This window comes from Lytechinus variegatus, chromosome 3, assembly GCF_018143015.1.
Source record: "Lytechinus variegatus isolate NC3 chromosome 3, Lvar_3.0, whole genome shotgun sequence".
Taxonomy (NCBI): domain Eukaryota; kingdom Metazoa; phylum Echinodermata; class Echinoidea; order Temnopleuroida; family Toxopneustidae; genus Lytechinus; species Lytechinus variegatus.
In genome coordinates, this window is record NC_054742.1 from 31,917,901 (window position 1) to 31,940,894 (window position 22,994).

Sequence of the window (22,994 nt, forward strand, 5' to 3'; positions counted from 1 at the left end):
GGGTGAATTAGCATGGAATGACCCATAAAGAGAACTTCAGGGTTTCAAAAAGTGCAGTAGTTTTCTTTACAATTACATTTTTTATTGCAAATATGCATCTTTTGAAATTTGATTTCTTATGAACACTAAATTGTACATGAGTTCCTATTTTTACCATACATGTAAATCATTCAAGGATAATATATGGTGTGCTGTATACAGATGTGCTTGCAATAAGAGAGCTTGAGAAATGATATTTCATTTATCTCAAAAGGGGGTAAAGGACTTACATAGAAGATAAAATCTAATTGGAAATGCAGAGTACAAAGGTCAAGCATTTGTCTTCACCCCAAATCAAAATGAAATGCAATGAAAGATTACTTATGTTAAGCTTGGATCAACAAGGCATGCACGCAGGCTGATTACCCAAAGAAGGAAATGAGGATTACATGTAACAGGTAACATTACATGTGGATTGCTGAAGTAAAGTATTTATCTATTCATTGCATAACTTTTCAATTTGAACTGAATTATCTTTAAGTTGCTGAGATGTACAATACATTATTTACAATATGTACATTATAACTACTGAAGGATGGCTTGTTCTATGTAAATTGACAATGTATTTGAAATAAAATGAAAATAAATATTTCATGTACTATCAATTACACATGAATTTGATTATGACTTTAGAGTAAATGTCTTCTACAATGATCTATACTCCATTTGGCTATCATCACTCATGATGACTTGTTTTCAAACCTTCGGTTCTCAAAAATGTCATCCATTCTTTATGGTCTCTTTCATTTCAACATTTTCTCTCACTTAGGAGGAAATTTTTAAAATTATTCAAGTTCTTTTGCTCTTTGAAATTCGCACACACCATTGATAATGATAGCCAAACGGATATTTTTTACTGGCCATGGTGCATGTGCCTTTTAATAAGGTCATCCCGGGTTCAAGTCCCTGTGGAGTCTATAAGCAATTATAAAACCAGGACATTCCGCCTTCCAGCTAGGACCTAGGTCCTCATTACATACAAGATTGGAGGTTTAATGCAGGACATGCTCATAAACTCAGTATTTTTAACTCTTAGACTAACACTTATTTGAGTGAATTTGGTGCAATGTTATTGAACACAAATATACACCTATGATGGCTCCAGAGGAAATGCAGTTTATATAAATCAAGTTGCTTGTTTTTGTAAGCTCTAAACTATACCTACTGGGGGCAGTGTAAACAGAAGGGTAGGGACATCTGCCCCGACTATGATTCATCAAGTGATCAAAAATAAAACTAAATTAGAAGGGTGAAAAAGAAAAAGGAGATGAGAGGATTGAAATGATAGGGCTTGGTTATGAAATTATAAAATAACCCTTTCTCAGTAAGAGCAAAATGACACCTTTGGGTCCTCTTGTCCCTTTATTAAATTGTCTTGGCACTGCCACTTATGCCATTGATGGATTGTATATCATTTATTCACAGTCAAATATTAGTTTTGAAGAACTCATTGACATGATATTGTTACTATTGAAAATGAGTAACCAAAACATATAGTTTAGGTGTCTACCCCCTCATACAAGCCCAATTACACTTATTTTGGAATCAGCAAGAATCGAGCAAAATCAAATGGAATTAAAAAAAAAAAATTAGATGGGGGGGTGGGGAGGTGAATTCACCCAACTGGAGTACAAATACTGACCAGCCCACTCCTCACAAACTAGTCACATGCAAGGGTAAAATGAGAAGCATAAGTGTTAGATGGAAATCTGTGCTATGTTCTTGGGTTATTTGAGGGGCATTCTAGCAATTCTCACTGCATTCTGAGTGCATACTATTATTCGAGCCCATTCATGTGGCTGTCCCAAATGATTTTCAGGTGCATTTGAGGCGGAAAGAATATCGAAAAAGTGACCAAAGTATATTCTTACTGCATTCTGAATGCACTAACTATTCCTACAATATACCTGCAGCATTCAAAACATATTGAATGCATTGATAGAGCTGCATAGTGGGGAAAAAATTTGACCAGCTGGTGGTCCAACAACAGTCATTTCATTTCGGTTGATTCTGCTGGACACCAAATAAATGTGACAGGGCCTTTAATTTTTTTTCATATGATATTACGGAAAGGACAAAATTTTTACCATGTTCAAAAGAGACATATTACAACAGGAAAAAATCTATCACAGTAACCTGAATTTCTGTGACTCATTCCATATGAATGGTTCTTGATTTACAGTGTTCATCAATATCTATCATATTTTCATAATTATAAAGACAATCTCTTGCTCTTCTTTCCAGCAGTCCTAACACCTTTAGCTGCTCTCACTTTTGAAGACACTTTAGCACTTTGTGCTCCCTTTTTAACTTTCCGTTGAACCTTTCCTTCAGGAATGTCTTTGCTTTCAGTCTTTTTAATAACTTTCCTTTTTTCTGTGCTAGTTTGTCCTTCTTTCTCTTGTTTCCTTTTCTTTGCTGGGACTGCTAATATTACCTTTGTGGCATCATCAGAATCAGCATCCAGTTTCTTCTTGGATTTGGAATTTGTTGATTTTTCTGTACTTGTTTTAGGCTTGGACATTTTTCTTTTTGCATTTTCTTTTTGTTCTTGCTTAGCAGCAGGTTTTCTTGATCTGGATGGTGGTTTTGCTGTTACTTTTGAAGCCTTCACAGGGGGAACCAACTTTGGAGCAGGAGGCAGTGACTCTTGCAGCCGTTTCCACTCGGAATCCTTTTAAAAAGAAAACAATAAAAAACGTATTATTTTCTTGTAAATGACTTGTTTGATTAACATTTAATATAAATAGAACCTTTTTCTCCTTTTCATAAAATAAAAAGAAAATGTAAGAGGAACCAAGACACGTCTACCACTTCATTTTATTCTTTAATCCTTCTAACTTATACCATTTTTAAGGGGAATGAGAGGAAATAATATTAAACACACTGAAAAAACATTGCATACAAATTTCTTTTAAATACGTAACAACCTAAAAGTTCCTGTATCAGATTGAGTAAATATCGTTCATTCAACCGTCACATGTGAGAGGTGAAATTAAATACTTGTATCATCACTTACAGGAATTAATATATTCTTGAACTCTTGTGTGTTTATATTACAACTTGGCATGCTGCCTCTTTGAAATATAAATGCACGCGAGAAATATGAAATCTATGGACACTCATATTATGGTATATTTAACTCCTTAGCATGCACTAAAATATTTCACTGCAACTGTAACCAACTCCTGTGTAATAATGCCTTTGAATCTAAAATACCTGATGCAAATGTTTTGGCATGAAAGCTCTTAAATTTCTTAACAGAATAAAAACATGTTAAATATTACTTGAATACAGGGCTAAAAAAAAACCTACTAGTTTGTCTACATATGAAGTAGTGATTCTTTTTTCATCTAGTATATTGCACCTATGAAACAAGACCCTGCTTATCAACTCGGCTGCTGTACGCAGTTTGGTTCAGTGACAATTAGCAGTAATGATTCACAAAAAGTATATTCACTGTGCCAGAAATTGAACATGACTATAATAGTACAACATGGCACAAACTTGTGTTTTATGTGTAGATTGACAAGTTCCTTGTATATTGTATGAATAGCAAGGAAAGGGAAAGATACTCACCACACCCTCTATTTTGAAGTCAATGCCTAACTCCTGAAGCTTCTTCTGTTTCTTGTTGAGACCTCTCACTCTCCGCTTCTGGCTCTCCAAGATATGATCTTTCCCACTCTCTAACAAGCTATTGTTTCTGGAGGCTGCAATCTCTCGTCTTCGGGGGCTCTTGAAGTGATGGAAACAACCCTTGAACGTGTCAGGATGGAGCTTGTCTTTAGGAACATAGAAACCTAGAAATAAAATAATAATTTGAAAAGACATAGAAGAATTGCTCAGAACATTAAGATAAGAGTATGTTTTGGTATTCATTTCTCAATTTGAACCAATCTCTACTCATATATGCACCTACATGTATAGATTTTATTTCAATTAGCTTAAGATTTGTTTCTTTTTAACAAACTTGAATTACATTCATACTTACATTTTGCACATTGCATTAACCATAAAAGGATGGGGGCCATGATGTCCCCCTCAACGCTTCGCACAATATTTCAGAAACACAAAGCGCCACAAAATTTTATGACTTTTTTCTTTGAAGTCTGGGACCAAATTCGCAATATACGCAGAAAGCATCGACACACCACAACTTTTTACGAGACAATGTTGTGCCAAAAATGGCTAATTTTTACACTTTGTGTACAAAGTCTCTGGGAGATGAACTTCATAAATGGGTGATTATTTTTCATTCAAATTGTTCTGTTTCTTCTGGGTTTAATTTAGTCGTTAAATTGTCTGTAATAATTTCCATTGAAAAAACAAGAAAAACAAAGAAATACAAAAGAAATTCTAAAAACAAAGATATACATGAGGAAAAAAATGACTTTGGCAATTTTTGTTTGTGGAATCCTCTAACTTAGATTACACAAATGACATCTGGAAAAAAGAAGAAAATTTGAAGTAAAATTGGGTGTTAAATGTGCAAATAATGATTTTCACGAATAAATTTGTATATCTTATTCATAATAAAAAAAAAAAACATTTTCAATTGCTTCTTTTTATAATGGCTTGTAGTTTACGTGGTAAAGAATATGCGTGCCAAATTTCGGCGCGATCACACAAACAATGGCCAAGATCATGTGATTCGAAATGAAAAAAAAAACCCAAAAACAAACATCCTTGTTTTCCTGGAAAAGAAAACTACCACAAATATGAAAAAAAATCTTGATCTTTTGAGCAAATTTACCAAACTGCTAAATAATCAGAATTTCTGGTATATAGAAGTAGCTGAGCAATAACAATCGTAATAAAAAAAGGAACTGACGCACAATTTTTCGTACTCACATTTTAGAAGCTTCTGATACATCAGGTAGTTGTGCATCGTCTCAGTCACCACCTTTGCAACTTCATCATATTCAAATTCGATGTAAGCATACCCCTTTGATCTTCCACTCTGAAATCAATGTAAACAACTGTAATGTTGATTGGAGAGAATAATTTCTGAATAGCTACAAATACATTGGAAAATAAGTATACTCAACTTTGGCAAGATTATACCATTACGGGCTGATAAATTCAAGCAAGAAACCCCGACTATACTTTTCAGAACTACCTGGTTGATCAAGGTTTGAAAGTTTTGTATCATGACAGGGAAAATATGCCTGAACTGGTTGATAATTCAGTCTTTGGAGATACTGAAATACATATACATGTATCTATTTGTTTGAGTGGTCCACCCAAAAATGCTGGGCAGTCAGTAGACACACATACAAAAAGAAAGAAATGGACTGACACAGGTATGAAATTAACAGTTGCTATCAATATTGATTCAATGACTGTCAGGTAGTTTTTCAAATAGCATCTACAGGCCTGCTACATGTATGTATAATAATAATTCTCACCTTTTTGCTTCTGCTGAGTCGTAACCTCTTGATGTTGCCAAACTGTGAGAAGAACTTTTTCATTTGAGGTTCAAAGAAACCATGAGGAATATGAGAGACATAAACGACGCCAGAGTTTGGATCATCTTCATGAATATCACGTTTCTGCAGATTTACAAGAAATAACAGTGACAATTAGAAAATACAGATTTTGAACAGACTTTTAAAGACATTCTCAAGCTTTGGTAAAAGGTCAATAGTATCATGTGAATAATGTGATATTGAAGTCTTACAAACTTGAAGTGGCCATCAATTGGTTATTTTTTCAACCCCATTATATTTGTGGGAAATAAAGTTTCAATTAAAACAGGTAGCTACTCCCTAGAACCCTTTTTCAGATGCAATGATTTTTTTTTTCTTTAAAAATGACCTGTTCTGTATGTATTTCGTATTTTTTTTAATAGCTAAAACAAAACCAGACAAAGATCATTATCCTGAAACTATTTGGCCATTGCATGCTTGAGGAAATTGTTCTAAAAAACACACACACAAACCCAGACATTTCATTTTCATCACATCAGGCAGGAATAAAATAAAATTTATATACGATTGCAAAAAAGCTATCCAAAAAAAAAAATCTATTTACATGTACATACTGTATTTGCAGGGGGTGAAATGCATGTACATTAACTGCAGCTGCTTCTGAGTTTGGAGTCTAGTCTCCATCCTACGCATGGTATTATTTGTTAATGTGTCATATCTGAGTCTGCGTCTCAAAAAGAAACTATACACTTTTGAAATGGCTACCAAACAAAAAATGGGGGAAAATACCTATGTAAAGCCAATGAAGTCAATTTTCAGATGACTCCAAAAAGTTGGAAAACTATTCATGCTTAAGTGAGCACTACCCACTTAAACAAAGGGTATGGAAATAAGGCTGGGCAGGAATTTGCTTTACAATTTCTTTCAGTATTTGAGATGCGGTCCCTACATGTAGGAACTTGCAAAGTTGAGCATGTTGAGGGTGTTCTGATAAATCAAGGATGAAGCATTATCAATTTAGGTTTTTAGAGCAAATTTCAATCATTATTAAATTGAAATTAATGCATGAAAGAACATGAAATACAGTCCGACCTCTCTTATCCGGACACGTTGGGACCAGCACCAATCCGGATAAGGAAATTATCCGGATCTGGGAGACCCAATATTAAATAAACGCAGCTGTGCTGCCGGGTGCCTCCCCAGGCCACCGGCGGTAGCTACACTATTGTAGTGGGCGTACGGTAAAGACAATATTCCCTGCAGAGTCAGTGCAAATTATAGGCAGTGTTTTTATGGAAAAGCAGGGTTGGCGGATTTAAATCACGTTGATTTAAATCGTGATTTAAATCGCGATTTAAATCACCATGATTTTTAAAAAAAAATCAGTGATTTAAATCACTTCCATTGAAAAATGTACAAATCATGGACAAAGTATTTGTTCAATGCAGTTTTAATTCTTCAAGTCAACTGAAAAACTTTGAATTAACTTTATATCAATAAAAGATCAACAAAGTCTTCATATCTACTTAAAACAAATTAAAATCAAATTAATAAAATCAGGTAATTCCTTAAAAACTACAGATGTATGTTGTCAATAGGTACTCATTTTTGTAAATTATGTCGAGTTTTTCTTCTGAAATTTTAAATTCTTTGTCAGTTATTATTATTCAATTTCTTTCTTAACATAAAGTTTTCACATAATCCAAAGACTTTTCAGAGAGCAGTTTGTAAAAACAAAATACATAATATATAAAAGTCAATGAGAAAAGGTTTGTTGGCAGTTTTCCAGTTTTGATCCTTCGCCTACACATAACTACTTCTGTCATGTAAAATAAAAAATGATACCTGCATGTAATCAACATATTTAACATGCCTCTTATTTCGTATTGTTACATTTATCGTACATTTGATGTTTTAAATAACATAATTATAAAAATCACATTAACATAATGTAGTACAGTCATAATTTGACTGTTGAGAAAAGCTTTCTCTTATAAACCTTTTATTAGTCACTGCAGCCCATTTTATGTTCAGTGTAGGAAGTTTTGTATCTGCATGTAATAATGGAAAGAGCTCTATAATAACAATTTGCAAAAGTCAGAATAAACATTTAACACTGCATTTTAATGTTAAGATGCAGGTACTTCAGTTACAATCATTGGCAGTTGTAAGCTGTGTCTCACTTAAAATAAAATACTTCTTTTTGTAATACATATGTTGTAATTTAAGCAGTTTTGCAGTTTTTATCCTTTAAGTTAAAAGTAGGTAGATTTTTTTTCATACTTCATGGATCAAACAGATTTTTTTGTAGAGAATATGGGAATAAAAATTGTAGATTAATGTAAAAAAAATCACAGTAACAGAATGTAGTATAGTCACCCTTTGACTAAGCTATCTCCTATATTGTTCTCCAAAACTGAGAGTTTTGCATGTATATCTGTAGCAAGAGAAGAGCTTTTTATCAAAAAGATCCTAAACATATACAGTTGTAGTCTCTCTTTGACTATTGTAAAGCTGTGACTAATTGAAAAAAATCATTGATTTGAATTATTTCTCTTACAATATACATGAATACTAGTAATTGCCAAAGGGTTTGTTGGCAGTTTTCATAAGGGATTTTTTCTCTTGGATTTTTAAAATATTTGAATGAAAAATCCCAGAGGGAATTTTCTCTACTCACTGGGAATTCCCTATGGAATATTCCTTCATAGGCCTATGTATGATAGAATTACGTTCAGATACACGATTCCTCAAATTTATTTTTAATTGTCCATTTTTACTGGATTTTAATTACAAAATATGTGGTTAAGAACAATTATAATATTAGGGGGTGAAATGTATAACATCAATATTGATGTCATTGTAAGAGGAGTAAGGGGGGGGGGGTTAATTACCCTTTTTTCGAAGGAACTTTTAAAAAATAAAAAAAATCTGATTTAAATCAGATACATGATTCCTCAAATTTATTTTTAATTGTCCATTTTTACTGGATTTTAATTACAAAATATGTGGTTAAGAACAATATTAGGGGGTGAAATGTATAACATCAATATTGATGTCATTGTAAGAGTAAGGGGGGGGGGATAATTACCCTTTTTTTCGAAGGAACTTTTAAAAAATCAAAAAAATAAAAAAAATCTGATTTAAATCAAATAAATCTGATTTTTTTGATTTTTTTAAAAAAATCAAAAAAATCGCCAACCATGATGGAAATTAAATTGATCAATGGCCAAAACTCTTGGATAATTTACCTGCTATACATCGAGCATACCTCGAAAGAAAGAGAATGACTCGATAAAACCAAGTTTTTAAATTAGATCATCGCGGCGGGTATCGCAGCTGCGCAATGTCAGCCATTGTTACACTGACTGTAGGCTCAAACATGATAGATGGCGCTGTCCGTATTGAGGCCTAAAGTTAGCTAGCAAGACATGTGTTGTTTTTCCCGCGAAGCAAAAAGAGAAACGTGATGAAATGTTTGCACTGCACCCTGATTTACTGGAAATTATCATTCCCAAAGTTCTTTTGGTGATTTGGGTGAGATATTTTCATGAAAAATATGTTTGGTGTAGGGTGACCATGTTGGGAAATATATGTAATCAAAGTGAGTTTATGTATAGGATTGAGTTTAGATTGAAATCTTTTTTCCTCACGTACCGGTACTAGATTAAAAAAAAAAAAATAAATAAATCTCGGCAAGTGTGCGTTCACATAATAGAGATCCGGAAAAGGGGAGGCCGGATAAGAGAGGTCGGACTGTACAATTTTTAACTTTTTCACATCGATCTCAGCAATATGTTCATGGAAGGGATAGGATTTACAGTAGGTGGGGGAAGTAGGTTGATGGGATAAGGGTCAACAAATCACTTCCCCCCTCCCTCTCTCTCTCTCTACCCCTTTCACCCCTCCTGAGAACTAGCCTTTGCTAGGGGGAGCAGGAATAAGCCTTCCAGGGTTTTTTTTAGAGGCGAGTCCTTTGGAACTTGCAACGTTAAAGGGTAGGGCGTTATGCTAAATTACTGATGAATTGAGATTTGGACAGATTCTGCCTGAATATGGCCTGATTAGAATGGATTCGTCTCTGAACCGTGAACTCCCAAAATCAGTAACGAATAGGTCCAGAATAGGTCCCAAGTCAGAGCAGAATAGCCGAGAATCGACTGCCCGGAATACCCCAAATGCCTCCCAGAATCCAACTGAAATCCATCCAAATACATCCCGAATATGAACCAAATGAAATTTGTTGTGGTCACATTCGCAAGTATTTTGTATTTGGCTGGTCTTGAACATTTCAAAGTGAGACAAATCCCTCCACGAATGTTTCCAACTTTTCTCGTATTCAGGGAGGGAGAACAGAATACTCTGGAGTATGTGATGTGAATTCGCAGCCGATTCAGTCCCGGTGTAATCTTGGCTTATGTCATGTTGTGTCCACAGCACAAAATGAATCACTGTGCATACACAATAAACATGCAAACACCCTTGCTAGTTTAGACACACATGGTGCTGGCTAGCTGAAACTGAAAAATACCATTCACACCACATCTGGAAAGTGCATTTGTTATTCTTACATACATGTAAGTTACAAGGGATATCTTCAATTTACATTGTGAGTATTCATGTACTTCTTTACTGTTGCATTGAATTTTCAAACAGGTGATTCCTGCATCAGACAGAGTAATGTGTTCATTCCACAGTCACATGTGAGAGGTGAAATTGATTGACTCTGCATCATCACTTGCAGGAACAGTACGTATATAGGGACAGTGATTTTAAAGAGACGGAATTCACGGAATCTGCCTTTTTAAATGGAAAGCAACTTTTCAAATGGAAAATCACAGAAAACATTTTTTTCCTCAAAATACTAAGAATAGCAACAGAAATTACTCCCAAATCTTCAACAAAATACGAATAACAACTGGCCAAAAACACAATCTCACTTCGCTACAACAATCCACACATCGTGACTGCACTCGACTCGATCACAGATCATATCAACATTACATTCACGTCCACATAGCGACTGAACATCTCTCAATGAACGTAGAATAAAGACAGAAACACAGCCGTGTGTTGCTGCCCTCTGCTTTTGGTCATAATATCATCATCACGGTACAAGTACTTCAGAAATCCAAAATAGCGGATCTATAGGCGAAAGTCATTGACTACTCACAAACAACGATGTCCAAAAAAGTCCCCAAATCATCTATAAAATATCATTCAACCCTAAAATAAATGCTACATGACTAATGTGAAAGACGAGGATGTATTATGTTAATTTTAATTCCATGCCTTACATAAATTCAATTTACCTCACGCATTAATATTTTTACCAGATACATTATTTTTTTTTCCGGAAGCATGAAGTTTTTAAGGGATGCATGAAAATTCTAAAATGTAATGAAGATCCGTTATAACACTGGACAACATAAATTTGTATGCCTAAATTGATAAGTTGGCACAAAGGCATACAGGGTATTGGCACATTATTTATTTGGTTCAAGGGCAACTACCCCTCATCGATTATGGTACCCCCAAAAATCTATACCTAGCCCTATTACAGGGATAATTGTCCTGTGGTAGGTTCATGCACATGGTAAACATGACTTGATATCGATCTCTTTTGCTTGAACATTTTAAATTAAATTTTCAATTAATGTAACAATAATCTTAGGATTTTTAGACACAAAAAATGAAGACAAGATTGATATCAATTGTCTATTATGATTACCTCATTGTCTCGTTATTGTTGTCTCAATGATATTAGTATTTTTATTGTCTCATTATTGCTGTCCCAGTAATTATTATAATTATTATAATCATAATGATTATCATAATCATTATTGTCTCATTAATATTATTGTATCAATATAATTGTTATCATAATTATTTATAATTATCATTGTAATAATAAAGCAATATTGACTGGCCTTGGGGCGATACGACATATATCGTCCGTGTCGTAGACAGAGGTGATATCAATTTAGTGAGGGCGGTGTCTTTTCGCCCCCAGGCCAGTCAATATTGCTATCATTATCCAATTCAGACATCTAGAGCAAAAATCATTAAAATGTAGATATTACTAGAGTCTAAGAATTAGAATCTGTTTTGTCATGATGAGAAGACTGGGCCTCTATCCATTGTGAAGTAATTGAAATGACGCGTCCCTGGCCTGGGGACGCAGTATCCAGCGTTGTCTCAACTTAACATTGTGACGTATAGCAATGCGCAGTTCAGGGACGCGTTGTCACGCGTACAAAACGCCTAGAATACCCAGATGTTACCGCTGCCTTTTCTTGCCCGCTGCATTTCCACACATTTTCTCATTGACTTTTCTGAGCAGGCAATACATTGGGCCCGTGGATAAACAACTGGAAACTTGTAGATCTACCTTTTGATCCAAGTCTTAAGCAGGCAAAAAATGCACTTGCTTGTACATGTACATGCAAGCCTTTGTAAATACATGTACCTGGGGTGATGTCACATATAGCTTAAAATGAATCATTTCTTTTTTTGTAAGTGGACGATTCCTACTTTTGTATGAATGAAAACAGAATTCCAGAAAGTTCCACCATCTTCAATTCTTGCGATGCAGAATTGGATTGCCATGAATTTATGAAGCCCATGATCTTTCCGATAATAAATGTGATTTATCTATTTTTTCCACACTTGTATACGAAACCATATTAGATAGTTAAGATTAGAATGAGATCCTGTTTTATAAATAAATCATGCGATATTAAAATCAGCTAAAAACTTAAATCGCATTTTCCTGATGAAATTGATGATGCAATTCGCAAAAAGTGTGAATTAGTGTTGACAGCGATACACTGTGTGTGAGCCTATGTGTTGCTATGGTGCAAAGAAAACAGAAGAAAAAAAAGAAAAGAAAAAAAGAAGAAAAAAAGAAAAGAGAAGACAAAAAGAAAAGAAAAAAAATAACATGAAAAAGAAAAGAAAGAGAAAAAAAAGACAAAGAAAATAACAGAAAAAAAAGAAAAAAAAAAGAATTAGAGAGAAGGAAAAAAGGAATGGAAAAAATATATAATAAGCTACTGAAAATGAACAAAAGCTGTGGCAAAAATAGTCAATCCTGACTGGTTGCCAACCAAGGAAAGAAGACGAAGAAGAAGTTTAATAAATAAATCATGCAATTGTTCTTCGCCGTTACAGACGCGTGCGTCGGGTAACGTTGGCGAAGGACAATAGGAAGCAAGATGGCGGCGTAAACATCGGGCAAGTCTCTTCCGTCTTTTCACAATAATTTTCTCATTAGTCATTTTTTTTAATGAATTCTTGTTCAAAAAATAATGAGGGTGTAGAAATGTCGGACATAAAGTTTTATCCCATGTACATGATTTAGAATTAGGGCTAGGCCTAGATCTGTTTTAGAAGGAAAGTAGAAATCTCGGGGGTGAAAGTTTCAGGTTTTGGCTTCCGTCGTCATGGTCGTGTGGGTCAATTACCAGTAGGGTTACCAAAAGGAAAATCTAAGTTTTTAAATCTATGTTAAAAAGCATTGAAAAGTACCTCACCTGAATCAGCATATTCAAAAACCCCAAGTGAATGACTTTTGGTATTCCAAAGAGATCTAAATATCTGTTAATCTGAGGCTAAATTAGGTCCGAATTGTGACAGTTTTTGTGTACAAATTTTTAGTTGAAATTTCGTCGACACGCATGCACAAAGCTCGGCACTGAACGAGGGATTGTGGGCGTGTCCTTTCTCGCCTCGGCCCATTGTTACCCAAATAACGAAAGTACGTTCACCGTCCCAGTTAGTCTCGGATCCGAGCTTATCCAAATAAACAATGATTAAAAGAAACCAAAAAATAAAAAGAGAAAAGACAAAATAAATGGCTCAAATGCAGTCGTTTGGTGACGGATAGTATGCTCTGACATCTTGCTGATATAAGGATTAGACATGGCATAAGTTTTATGCTATGATAACTAAAGCATGGGGGGGGGGGGGCGAGGGCACACTGACTTTCAAAATTATTAATTCTTTATTAACATCTATATCTAGACAAGGGAGGGTCCAGGATTTTCCAAAGGGGGAGCATTATTATCTACGGCAGTCAAAAAAATTTAGGGGGGGCACCAAAATTTTTGCCAAAAAAAAGGTTATCAAAGGGGGGGGGGGGGCCGAAAAAAATTTAGCCAAAAAAGTAACGTCCCCCCATAGGGGGGGGGTCGTGCCCCCCCCCCTCTAATTTTGAGGTGGGGGGACGATCGCCCCCCTAATTTTTTTGTTGATAACCTTTTTTTTTTGCTTGTCAATTTTTTTTTTCCTGCGTGCCCCCTAAATTCCAGTGGACCCCCCCCTAAAAAAATCATGTGGTTTCCCCTAAAATTTGTGCTGATAAACTTTTGGGGGGAGGGGGCTTGTCACAAAAGTTTGGTGGCCCCCCTCCCAAAATTTTGCTTTCCGCTGCCAATGGTCCCCACCTGAAATTGAGGGGGATAAGGCCTATGGAGGGCACATTATCCCGATGCAAATTTGATATGCCTTAAAAAATGTTTTTACCAAAAATGGAAAGTTATTTGGTCCCTAAAAATTGACAAGCAAAAAATAGGGCCTATATATATATATATATATATCCTCACTTTCAAGGGGGGCATGATTGGGTAAAAAGGGCATGTTTATATAACAAATTACAATTTTGGCTCTCGATAATTATGCCCCTTGGATCCACCAGTAATCTAAGGGGAATTTTTTTTTATAGTTTTGATATGGCTACCTTCTCGGAGGGCGTCCTCGCCGCGGTAGCTGGATAGTGCTGCAAAAGAGTAGGCTTTATACTTCTTTTGCAGCATTAACTGACACTCCGAGACTTATAATTTAACCTTATACTTAAAAAAGGAATGATACAAAATAAAACATAAACACTTGTTTTTAGAGTAAGTTGATGTAAAAATATATTCAGTCTGGGGCCATTGGCGTGGGCCGGGGGGCATCTGCCCCCCTAAGATTTGGTGTGCCCCCTCCCCAGGTGCCCCCCCCCAGAAAAAATTGGCAGAGCAAAAAAAGTAATGAAAAAAGGGAGAAAGAAGAAAGAAAAAGGAAAAGAAGAAGAAAGACATAAGAAAAAAGAAGAGAAAAATAAGGAGGAAGACGAGTGAATGAAATAATGTGAGGGGAAGACTTGCAATTTAAAAAAAAAATCTTTTCATGTTACTATATAAAATTTTTGCTGGCGCTTCGCGCCATAATTGCCTGTTCGATGGGATTCATATCTTGCTCAATAGGCTGATGTGGAGCAAGTTTTGAAGTCAATATGCAAAACATATTTTAGCTCGGACATCGAGCTTTAATTATTTTTTTTTTCATGTACAAATTTAATTGCTCTGTAAAATGTCCGTTTTATGGTCTACATTATCAGCATTTTAAGCTCACGCTGCGTGGTCACATTGTTTGATTTGCCAAGTTCATATTGTCTACGTGTATTCCATAATGTTCCATTCAACAAATGTATTCAGAATGCCCAGATTTTAGGTCTAAATATAAAACATGCGCGATAGCGTGCATGTTCTTTATTTAAAATGTACTTAAATTATTTAGTTTTACATCAGAATATCAATAATTGTCTGCTCGCGCTTCACGATCGCATTATTAATGATACCCAATTGACTATATCCGGCTATTTATGACTTACAAAATATGAATAGAGTGTCCCGCTTTTAGTTTTAGGTCTAATTATCTTTCTCTCGCGCTTCGCGCTCGCATCAATTGTTTAGTTAAATACCTATCCCATTAATTAATACAAAAAGTGCTTAGAATGATCACTTTTTTTTAGGTCGGAAGGTCAAACAATTTGCTCGCGCTTCGCGCTCGCATTATTGAAATATATACCGTCTTCATGGGTAACTGTAAGCAGTCCTTAACAGGTCCCTTTTCGATAATGCTAAAACAGTTGATAAAAGTTTATGTACAAGCTTGGGGGTACATACGAATCTTGTTGAGGATCACACATAACATTGCCCAGAAAATTAAATTTCAGGAAAAAAATACATTAAAGTAAAAAAAAAAATCGCTCGCGCTTCGCGCTCGCACTTTTTATAAGGCTTATGAGATTATTTTATGATTATGTTGTTTTAAAAGAATAAAACTAACAAGTGACTGATATAGGTGAAGATAATTTTGGGCCCCGTCCCCTATTGGCGAAAGTCGGATCCGCTCTTGTGGACACATACACACCCCCTGAAAAAGCAAGGACCCGGGAAAAAAATCCTAGCTACACCACTGTCTGGGGCATGGAGATTTGGAACTCTGCCCCATATCATTGTGCTTGCCTCACTCGATTTGTATCATAAAAAATAAAAATAAAATATGTTTCCACATTAAAATACAGATCTAAGTACAATGGCCAGAAATATTAGTACGAATAAGCTAGCAGAATTTGTATCATACCACCCATATAATTGAACGCCAACGAAGGCGTTTCTAAAACCTGTTTGCTTTATCCCACTTTTCCACTAAGATCTATCCCTTTTGCGTGTCATATGAAAGTAGTTTTGTGTGCAGATCTAGCGTACCGGTAGGACCACATGCAGTCATTAATAGGTCTCTTTAATTTTTTTTTCAACAAATGATGTCTCACTCACGCTTTCTTTAAAATTAATAAATTAGAGTCCTTGTATATGGTCCTGGGAAGTGGGGTGCTCGGGTTGTGACCCCCAAGATTTTTTTTTTTAGCTGGTGGTGCATTTTTTTGTACACGTACGACAGGGGAGTGGAGCAAAGTTGAAAGTGGGGGAACAGAAAAGGGGCACTTTTTAGTGATTTTTAAAGTGGGGGCATTAAGCTCCCACCTATCCCCAGGATCGCCGCCCCTGAACCAGAAGCAGCATCCCCTGGAAATCAGTTTAGTATGATATTCGACCAAAATCAACTTATCTTTAGAGAGATAATCTCTTTCTCTTGGCTTTTTTTTCAGAGCCAGCAACCCCTTTAAAAGATTCCTCCTCGGGCAATCCTCATGATTATCTCAAAAAAATAGTGACGGATGGTATACCCGGTAATCATATTACTAGCAGTGGCGGTATTGCCACCCCCTCCCAGTTTTTTTTTTCAAGTAGTTTGAAACAGGAAGAAGAATGACATTGATTTTTGTACCGCATTATTTCATCAATAATTTCATTGGTAGAAACACACACACAAAATTTCATGTTAAGCCCCTTCTTCAAAACTATTCCGCGGCTCCTTGAAGAATGGAGAGATGGATGAAAGGAGAGAAATAAATAGGATGAAGGGGTTGATCCAGCTTTCGTCAAGGGGGGGGGGGCGAATTCTTTTTTCACCCATATTTTTCTCCAAGCGGCCGCGCGAAGATGATTTATATTTGTTTCTTTGAAGAAATGTCACTTATATAACCCTTTTTATTTAGTGCGAGCGCAAAGCGCGAGCTAATTCATTAAAATAATTATTTTTTCATCCACAAACTTTCAAATTTCTGGGCAATGTTTATCATGAAAAAGGTGTTTATGCAACTAAATAATTACTAAGAACGCAAAGCGCAAGCAGAATTGACATCATATATAGGCACTTTTTGTAACTTAAACAGGATAGGTTTTTTTAAATCATCAAAGTCTCCCCTCCCTAATTTTATTCACTTTTCTCCCTCCCATTCCCCTCTTCCTTTTCCCCTCTCTTTTCCTTCTGTTTCTTCTTCCTTTCTTATTTTTTTGGCCAACGGGGGGGGGGGGGGGGGGGGGGGGGTGACCGGCCCCTGATCCCTTGGTAGCGAGTGTGAAAGCATTTGAATTGACATCACAGTGCATGTTAAACGGGGAAAATAGGAAATGGCTAAATTTTGAAAATCATTAATGTGATGGAGCCCTATTCAAGTTTATTTTCATCTATATACACCTTGACAGGGGCTTATCCAGGATTTTCAAAAGTTCAGGCATTCAATACAAAAAATAAACAAGACCTAGTATACTACACCCCCCCCCCCCTTTTAATAGGTGAAATTTTGCTAGGAAAAAAATTATTCCATACACAAAATTCCTGGGAAAAGTTGAAAAATAAGTCCTCACTTGAGAATGAACGACAAAATCCACTAACAAATATTTGATATATTACGGGAGGGGGCACCTTTATTTTTCTCCTCTTTCCTTATTCCTCATCCATTCCATAGGCATGATCCAGGTGCCGGACCCAATTATGGGCGGCGGCACCCCTCCTTCTGCGTGCGAAAAATAAAAAGAAAGGTTAGATCGTGCTGTTTTGTTAAAGAAAAAAAATCGGTTTTTAACCATGTTAACGGCGCCGATCGGGGAGAAAAATTGTAGCCCCCCCCCCCATTAGCAAAATTTTGATCTACACTGGGTATTTGTCTGTCGTGCCTCTGAGTAAATGAAACAAAAAAAATCAACAAATCACCGTTGCATTATATAGTTTTTTATTTTTTAAATATTTTTGTTTATTAATAGCGGAGGTTCGCATCCCGAGAATGTAAAAAAAAATGCACTTAGTAGGAAACACTAAACGTCCTTTTCAATTCCAATTAACTCAAAGTCCTTCAAATAAAAAAAAACAAGCATCATTTTTTATACCTTAACTTGTTCATCACGAATACAATGAAGCCGATAATTATTTGCTTTGTTTTCGATTAATCTTTATATCATTAATTCACTTTAAATAAAATTCAAACATAAACAGGAAAACATCACAGTAAATAATATAAAAAATTAATTGCAGTTGTATAAAACATCAGAGAAAATAACATGACAGATAAATTCTATCTCGACAGGCACACTGTTCATTCGATCATAAAACAATCGCGCTGTTTCACTCTTTGTATACGCACAACTCTATCAGTATTGTTTCATCTTCATATGTCCTCAATGGCAAGGACACCAGCATAATTAATTCACTTCAAATAAAATTCATACATACATATACAGGAAAATAATATAACAAATCAATTGCAGTTGTATAAAACATGGAAGAAAATAACATGGCAGATGAATTTTATCTCGCAGGCACACTAATTCATTCGATCATGAAACGATCGCGCTGTTTCACTCATTGTACACGCGCAACTCTATCTGAATTGTTTCATCTGTACTCAGTGCGGCAAACACGAGCAGTGATGATAAGTGCACAAGTTGCAGTTGGACGTGCGCGGAGAATGAATTAAATTCGGCGGCTGAGTCAAGTCTACAAGTCACCAACGAACTTCACGATAGACCACGCCTACTTGCCGAGGTAACCAACGTTGATTGACGGCCCATTTAGTTTTTTGAGTAGTAGGAAAAAGTGCAGGCATGTATAAACTTCATTTTAATTTGAATTCATTCAAAAAAAGCATTTTTCTTCTAATATAGATGTTTCCAACATATTCCATGTGTAAAACATAATTTTTAAAACATTTATTGCTATATTTTTATAATGAAAAAAGGATTTCTTACGCAACAACAAGTATGATATGTGTGGGCAAGAGAACTGCCGTTTTAGTCATAAAGCATATTTTTTATGATTTTATTGTGAGCCTACTCAAAGGATTTTCGTTTATTTCTTATGAATTTCTAGACCATGTTCAACAGCGCCATCTCGAGCTTGCAATAATGCATGCGATCGCACGCATTTTTCTCCATAGCGAATACACGCGACGATAATCGTGGATTTCTCGTGGATTTAACCTCCAAACGTCACTTTCGATACCACATGAAGTAGGTATGTGACAAAAAAAATGAAAGTCCTCAAATCTCAATGAATTTGGTATCATTTGAAAGCCCTTAAAAAGACCTTTCAAATGATACCAAGAACTCAAATTTTCATCAAGAAATTATAAAGTTATTCCAGTTTAAGTCGCGCATATTTATCCAAATTTGTGGTCATTGTCTTAATGTAAAGTCAATGGAGTGCATAACCGATTTTTGTGACCATTTTGTGACCATTTTGAACCCAAGTCTTCAACGGGCTCTAACTTCTTTGTTTTTGAGCCCTTTGAAGTGATTTAGGTATCAATGGAAAGGTGAAAGAAAACTCAATTGATGTGTAATCATTTCACTTGGTAATTTTTCTTCTTATTATGTGTAAAATAATTTCTTTTAATTAATTCTAATTAATTATGCAAATTACAATTACTCACCTCTTTTTTTGCCAAATGAAGGTGATAATGAGAGATAATTTGTATATAATTTAGTTGGCATCAACACAGCATCATGTAGATAATTTCCTAAATGAATTTGTTTAAAGTATTGTTTTTGTAATTTCTAATGTATTTCTTTGTTTTTCTGATATAAATTACAATTAGCTCTTTTTCAACTTTAGTATTGTGTACATGTATGTATGGGGTCTTTTTTTTTTACAAATGAAAAATATCATTCCTTTTGTACATGTACTTTGTATGGTATAAAAATACAAGTGTGCTTTTCTGATGTATTTGATTGTTTCACCAATTCTTTATGTATTTTATTGTTTCAACAATTTGTTTATAGATGGATAATGTAGCTTTCATTTTGGAGACCGTGGGCATTCGATTCCAATTTTTTTTAGGAAGGATGAGCAGCAGAGTCTGAGGGTGTAAAGATGTAGCATTGCATGTAATTCAAGTATCAAGAAGGAAACATAAAAATTAAGCTTTAATATATGCATTTCTTAGATATGTATGATTACAACAAAGGCCATGTTCGAGCACTCCTTTTTTAATGAAAAATAAGTTCATATTCTAGCATGAAATCACTGCACATAAATAAAGCTCTGAACAGCAACAAAAACAGGCATCAAAGCTCCAACACTCAAAACAAGAGAACAAAAGTGACACAAAAACTTATACAAATCCCATCCCCATTTCAACTTATGAACACAACCCCCCCTCCTGCACCCTTCTTGAAAAAAAAAATAATTATAATAAAATAGAAAAAAAATGAATATAGAAAAAAATAGAGCCATGTGGAAGTGAAATATTTCCTCTGAGAGTGAAAAATTAAACAACAAATTTTTTGCATATTAATCATGGGCGGAAATTGGCCCCAAAGGTAGGGGGGCGCTGGCATCGGCGGCGAAAGCCAACAATTTTAGGGGGGACCACCAAATTATTTTGATAATCAAAAAAATACACCAAAGGTTATCAACCAAAAATTATAGGGGGACGCAGAAAACTAAATTTGACAAGCAAAAAAAAAAGAAAAGAAAAAAAAGGTTATAAAAAAAAATTGAGGTGGGGGGGATCGTCCCCCACCTCAAATTAAGGGGGGGTACACTTCCCCCAGCTTTCGCCGCCTATGGATGCTGGCAACTCTGACAAGTTAAAAAAAGTTTATCCCCAAACTGTTCATTTTAACCCAAAAAAGTTTGACCAAAAAGGAAAAAAAGAAAGAAAAAAAATGTATTATTGTTACATGTCCCCCTATTATTTTGGGTAGGGGGACGTGTCCCCTGGGATTTCCACCCATGAATTTAATTTTAGAAAAGTCAACATTGATATTCCACTGTCAAAAGCAAATCCAGTTTCCAAATGAAACGATAATCAACCACCTAGACTCTTTGACTTGAGTCACATAACCTTGGGATGATAAAATCTTTCTGTGACAAATGTATGTATTAAAATCAATATCAGAATAATTATCTACGGTATAATGACAGAGATTTCCCAAAAAAGGCACAACATAATCATCAAGTAAGCAATTGACGATCTAGTTCAATCCAGCATGAACGACTCACTATCGACCGCTCCCATCACCCTGCCAACCGCAGGCGCATCGGGCAGCTCGACTGCCGAGAGACCGGCTGTGACAAGGGTAGCATCACCCTGCCAACCGCAGGCGCATCGGGCAGCTCGACTGCCGAGAGACCGGCTGTGACAAGGGTAGCTGGCATCTCTTATATCTGGACTGCGCAACGTCAGAATCACGTAAGTTTGGATTTTTTGATAATTCAAATATATTTCCAGTCAAATTGTATACCTAATCGGATTCTTACCATAAAAAAATTTCGAACATTTACGCGTCCAAAAATTTGATGAACTTTCAAGCTCCGATATCCACACTTTACAGGCGAGTTTCCACATTGAAACTTATATGTACAGAAAGAGCACATCTTCAGCTGTCTGTTAAAAGGCACGAGATTGCACCTACTATGTGCGCATGCGCTTTAAACCCCATTTTCAATGAGCCTCCCAGACAGAGGCGATGCCACTCGCAGCAAAACCCGCGCGAAAACCGTGCCACCAAAACCAGCGCTCGCGATGCCCCGTATTCGCACATAGCTACATGAAGGTAAGACACTTAATCCCACATTAGTCAAATTTAAAATAGACCAAAAAGAACCTAAAATTTGTAACTAAGATGAACTAATTTGCTGAGGAAAAGCATTTCAATGCTCATTTTTGCCATCGAGAACAGACGATGGTGGCAATGCGCACGATTTACGCACTTGCAATTGGCTTTTCATTTGCCCATAGGCTTTTTGCTCATTGGATCGGCCGACCTTTTGGTAACCCAATTACCAGGAAGACCTGGCTTCGTATGAGTAAGCTTACGTTAGTAAATGATTTTTACTCTCTAGAAGCCGCCTGGCTAGCCACGCCACATGTTCTGAAATTTTGGCCCAGATTCCGCAATTAACAAATAACACTCAGAAAAGCAGGTGTCCATGTCTCATACGTACCACTGCGTGCGATTGATCAAGCGTGTGCAAGCAGTGGACAATATCACGTTCCTGTGATACAAGCATCTAAATTGTACATAAGTTTAGCCGCACGTCCTAGCTCAATGAGTTGTGTGATGACCAGAAATAAATTAAGATGCGATATATGTCTTGAAGTCTTCCTTTAAACAGAGATCATTCTTACCATTCGTTTTAATTGCCCCATCTTCATACTAAATGTCCGCTGCATTTCAGCATCTAAAGCTTTGAGTCCTGCTTCACCAACCCCATGTCTTCTTCTCGGTTTTAAAGATGCCATGATTATTTTTAAGGGACGTTGTCGGGCAGCCACGTGCACAGTGTGGTCTGTGGTGCTGCTAGTCTAGCAGCACCAACCACAAGAGGGAGCTATTTAATTATACACAATGCCCTATATATAGGCCCTTGATTATAAGTACAATCAAATTATGTGCAAAAGAGATTATTTCTATTCTGTTCAGGGAAAAAAAAATCATATTCTACTAGTATGTTTCTTATTTTTTTTCGATTGATATGTTTTTTTTTCTCTCTCTCTGCTTTGACATTGTTATGGATTTTTTATAGTCAACTTCACTTTCAATAATTCTGAAAATTTGTTTTTTTCTGTATTTCTCATTGATATATTCATTTGTTTCGTACACTACTTTCAAGTTTATTTATTCAACTGAAACCAAAAATATCACATCACAATCAAAATTGATAACGCGAATGAATACATAAACATACATCAATTATAGCATAGCTTGTACAAAATCTTGATTATATGAATTGTGATTGTAAAATTATTGATTTGAAAGAGGAAGAAAATAAAATATTATTTAAAAAAAAGTAGCCTACGTACCGTCTTATGAAGAGTTTTCTTCATAAGTGAGAGGTGGTTAAATCAAA

At 35.7% G+C, this 22,994-nt stretch overlaps 1 protein-coding gene across 1 annotated transcript; it reads right to left on the bottom strand.

The window, feature by feature from the left end:
- Nucleotides 1-57: 57 nt before the first annotated feature.
- On the bottom strand, nt 58-22,447 carry LOC121410780 (MKI67 FHA domain-interacting nucleolar phosphoprotein-like). Its single transcript, XM_041603089.1, has 5 exons — nt 22,273-22,447; nt 5,451-5,594; nt 4,894-5,002; nt 3,619-3,842; nt 58-2,713 (listed from the first exon to the last, which is right to left on the bottom strand). The coding sequence occupies exons 1-5, from the start codon at nt 22,384-22,386 to the stop codon at nt 2,252-2,254; spliced, it is 1,053 nt and encodes a 350-aa protein (XP_041459023.1). The 5' UTR covers nt 22,387-22,447; the 3' UTR covers nt 58-2,251.
- Between the last annotated feature and the right edge of the window lie 547 nt (nt 22,448-22,994).